We start from the raw sequence: 3,021 nt of genomic DNA on the forward strand, positions 1-3,021 counted from the left end.
TGGATGAAAGCTCTGTCCTCACAAAGTCAATGGGAACACAGAAGATCCTGTGACACGTGTAGTGTGTTTGATGTATTATGAGCTAATGTTTTTCTGGAAGAGCAGCAGTGTTTTAGTTGCCAGTCAGTGTTACTGCATTGGAAAAATAATGTTTACAGTTTTACTGACACGTTTCAGCTTGTGATATTGCACAAGGTGATGCAGCACAGTTTCAATTGATGTTCAGTCTGTTCCACTGTATTGGTTTTCCTTTTGGTTATTTTGATGGACCACACACCACAGCACTTGTTTGCACATTGATGACTTGGCCACATCACAGTTACCCAGCTCACAATTGAGTTTAGGAAATAGCGGTTTTGAATTTGTACGTACATTTTATGCATGATAAATAGTGTCTTTTTAAAAAATCATGTTGACCTTTTTCTGCTGAAATCGCTCATATATTTCTGTAGTTATATTTTGAGACTTTATTCCTGCCCTCAGTTCAATATAAATTAAGTCTATCATATTCATTCAGACAGAACTCGTTTTCTACAAAAACATGTTGTTCAAAGAACCAAAAAACTCAGATGCAGTTTCTGTTTCTCCACAGTCCTATGTGAGAAGGTAATCCAGGACAGCTCTGTTGAGTGTCCCACAGCAGTGGTGTCTCAACCTATTGATTTCCTACATGTACCACAGTAGCAGCCTCTGACTGTGTGGAGACTGGGAGGATGGTAGACCTGGCAGCCACACAGTCCTGGTGCCACAGGTGCTCTGCCAGGCAGTTCAGTAGGGGAGCTACCTCACCCAGGTTACTGACGTTGCTGACGTCACCCCCCATACGGAACACAGGCAACCCCCAGACCTCCTGGAACCGAGACACCTCTCTCTCCGTCACGTCTGTGTGCATGAACAGGTCAAATCTGAGGATCGCTGTCAAGAACAAAGAATTCTGGGTAGTGGATATTAATCGGTCACAAACGGTCAACTACACCCCCACAGGGAACGATGTAAGGATACTTGGTGCCAACAACCAATTTCACAACTCTGTCGCAAGGTTCAGACCCTCTGGCGATCTGATTGGACAGATCATCGAAGGAGGCTCGGTCAGTAAAGGAGAAGAGGAAGAGGATGGCATCCACCTGTTCCTTACAGGACTGAGACGCACATGAAAAGGGAAAGGGAATTTAATCATTTTTGTTAATATGAATCACCAAAACATTGTGCAGCTTTTAATGCTATTATTCTTTTTTCCTGTGCTAAGTGAAGCTTGTGATATTTCAAGCATACCGGAAGCAAGTGGTCAAATCGGCGTAAGGCGTTCTCTCCACAATCCCATAGCTGCAAGCGGAAAAACAGAACACGACCGCTCTCCCTCAACTTCACGGGCCAATACACCACTGTGGTCTCAATACCTACAAGAACAGGTGTGTTACTTGAGAAATGTGCTGTTACACATGTTAATTTAACCCATAATATGCAGGCATTATGCCAAATGTTCACAGCTGCACTAGGCCTACCTGTATTATGCCAAATGTTCACAGCTGCACTAGGCCTACCTGTAGTTTCATAGTGCATGTTAGGAATATTCAATCCAGCTAGACGTGCAGCAAGAGCAGTCTTCCCCACCCCACTCTTTCCTGTTATGAAAATCTTATAGTGAACAGTGTCCACAGCCACATTTGGGGGCATCACTGGAGCCTCCAGAAGACCTGGAAAAATGTATATTTATATTTTTTTGTATTCAAATGTAAAGTTAATGAATCAATATAAGGCTAACTGTGTACAGTATGATTTATGTATGATATACAAGTAGGGCAATTTAGCAGATACTAAGTCAAGAAACATACCAAAGTTTCTACGTCTTTTCTTGTGTAGAATCCTGCTGAAGAACTCCTTGCTATCTGCACTTCGGTGCCAGTCGGCTACAACAACCGACCCAGAATCGAGGACTTGTGCCATATTGTGTGGTTCGACTACGCACTGGCGTGACTGCTATAAAGCATCAGCTCTGTGTACGTCTACGAATCGATACCGAGGTCCCTGCGTGAGTACCCGACCGGACCACCTGCACCTTTTGAAGTTCATGGATTCTATTTAGACACTTATTGATGTTACCGTAGCGCTGCGCGACTAAATTGTGATATGTGAAATGTTTCAACGATAACAGAGAACCGGAGACTGAAAGGAAGCGTTCTTACCTTGACAACCAGACCAGCGTCTCGTCATCAACATTAAAAAAAGTACTACCGGGTCATGGAATTTCCCCCACTGTAGTAGAAAAGTGTAATTTACTTATATTTATTCATAATATATAAAACATTATTGTCTAAACATTAACATTTATTCATATTTGTTCATATTTATGTGACATTTGCATTAAATGTTGGTTTTAAAACATTTTCAAAGTCAAACAAATGCCTCCAATGCAAAACACTGTATTTGAAACACATATGACTTATAGAGAAACAAGTATTATATGTGCCGATGTAAAAGTGGGGTTGGGAATACTCAGTAGGGTCTGTAGAATCTATATATGATGTTATTTCATTGGGGACTGGTCTCAATACCCAGCAACACTTTCTACTCCACCAACTCCATAGTTATGAATAAAGTGTGCTTTTTTGGACCAAATGTACTTGCATTTCTCTTGACTTTTTGAATAAACATATTGTATGTTGTATATTTTCCTAAGTGTCCACCAGAAGGAAGATAATAAGCTATTAGTAGCTTACATTAAATGTATTTTGGTATGACAATGTGTCCTATGATGCAGTGCTATATTTGAACCATATAGTGTCCAGGCACCCCATTTTAAGCTGTTTGACCACAGTAAAAGTCCAGCAACACTTCCTATGACCTTACTTTTTGTTCATCTGTTTTGTATTCTAGGGACTCTAGTGAGTAGACTGGACTCTGGTTTTATGGACACACAATCAATCGTTTTTCCTGTACAGTGCAGGTTGTTTGTGCAATACAACAAAAATACAGTAAGACTTTTCTTAAACATTACATTTAAAAAATGCATCCTTGAAAAAT

The 3,021-nt window shown here is 40.6% G+C and overlaps 1 protein-coding gene across 1 annotated transcript; it reads right to left on the bottom strand.

Annotated features, from left to right (window-relative positions):
- Positions 1 to 358: 358 nt before the first annotated feature.
- cplane2 (ciliogenesis and planar polarity effector 2) lies at positions 359 to 2,206 on the bottom strand. Its single transcript, XM_084166730.1, has 5 exons — positions 1,833 to 2,206; positions 1,542 to 1,694; positions 1,273 to 1,397; positions 1,003 to 1,139; positions 359 to 905 (listed from the first exon to the last, which is right to left on the bottom strand). Exons 1-5 carry the CDS (start codon positions 1,942 to 1,944, stop codon positions 656 to 658), a joined length of 777 nt encoding a protein of 258 aa, XP_084022856.1. The 5' UTR covers positions 1,945 to 2,206; the 3' UTR covers positions 359 to 655.
- Between the last annotated feature and the right edge of the window lie 815 nt (positions 2,207 to 3,021).

This window comes from Coregonus lavaretus (assembly GCF_964263955.1).
Source record: "Coregonus lavaretus genome assembly, chromosome: 8".
Taxonomy (NCBI): Eukaryota; Metazoa; Chordata; class Actinopteri; order Salmoniformes; family Salmonidae; genus Coregonus; species Coregonus lavaretus.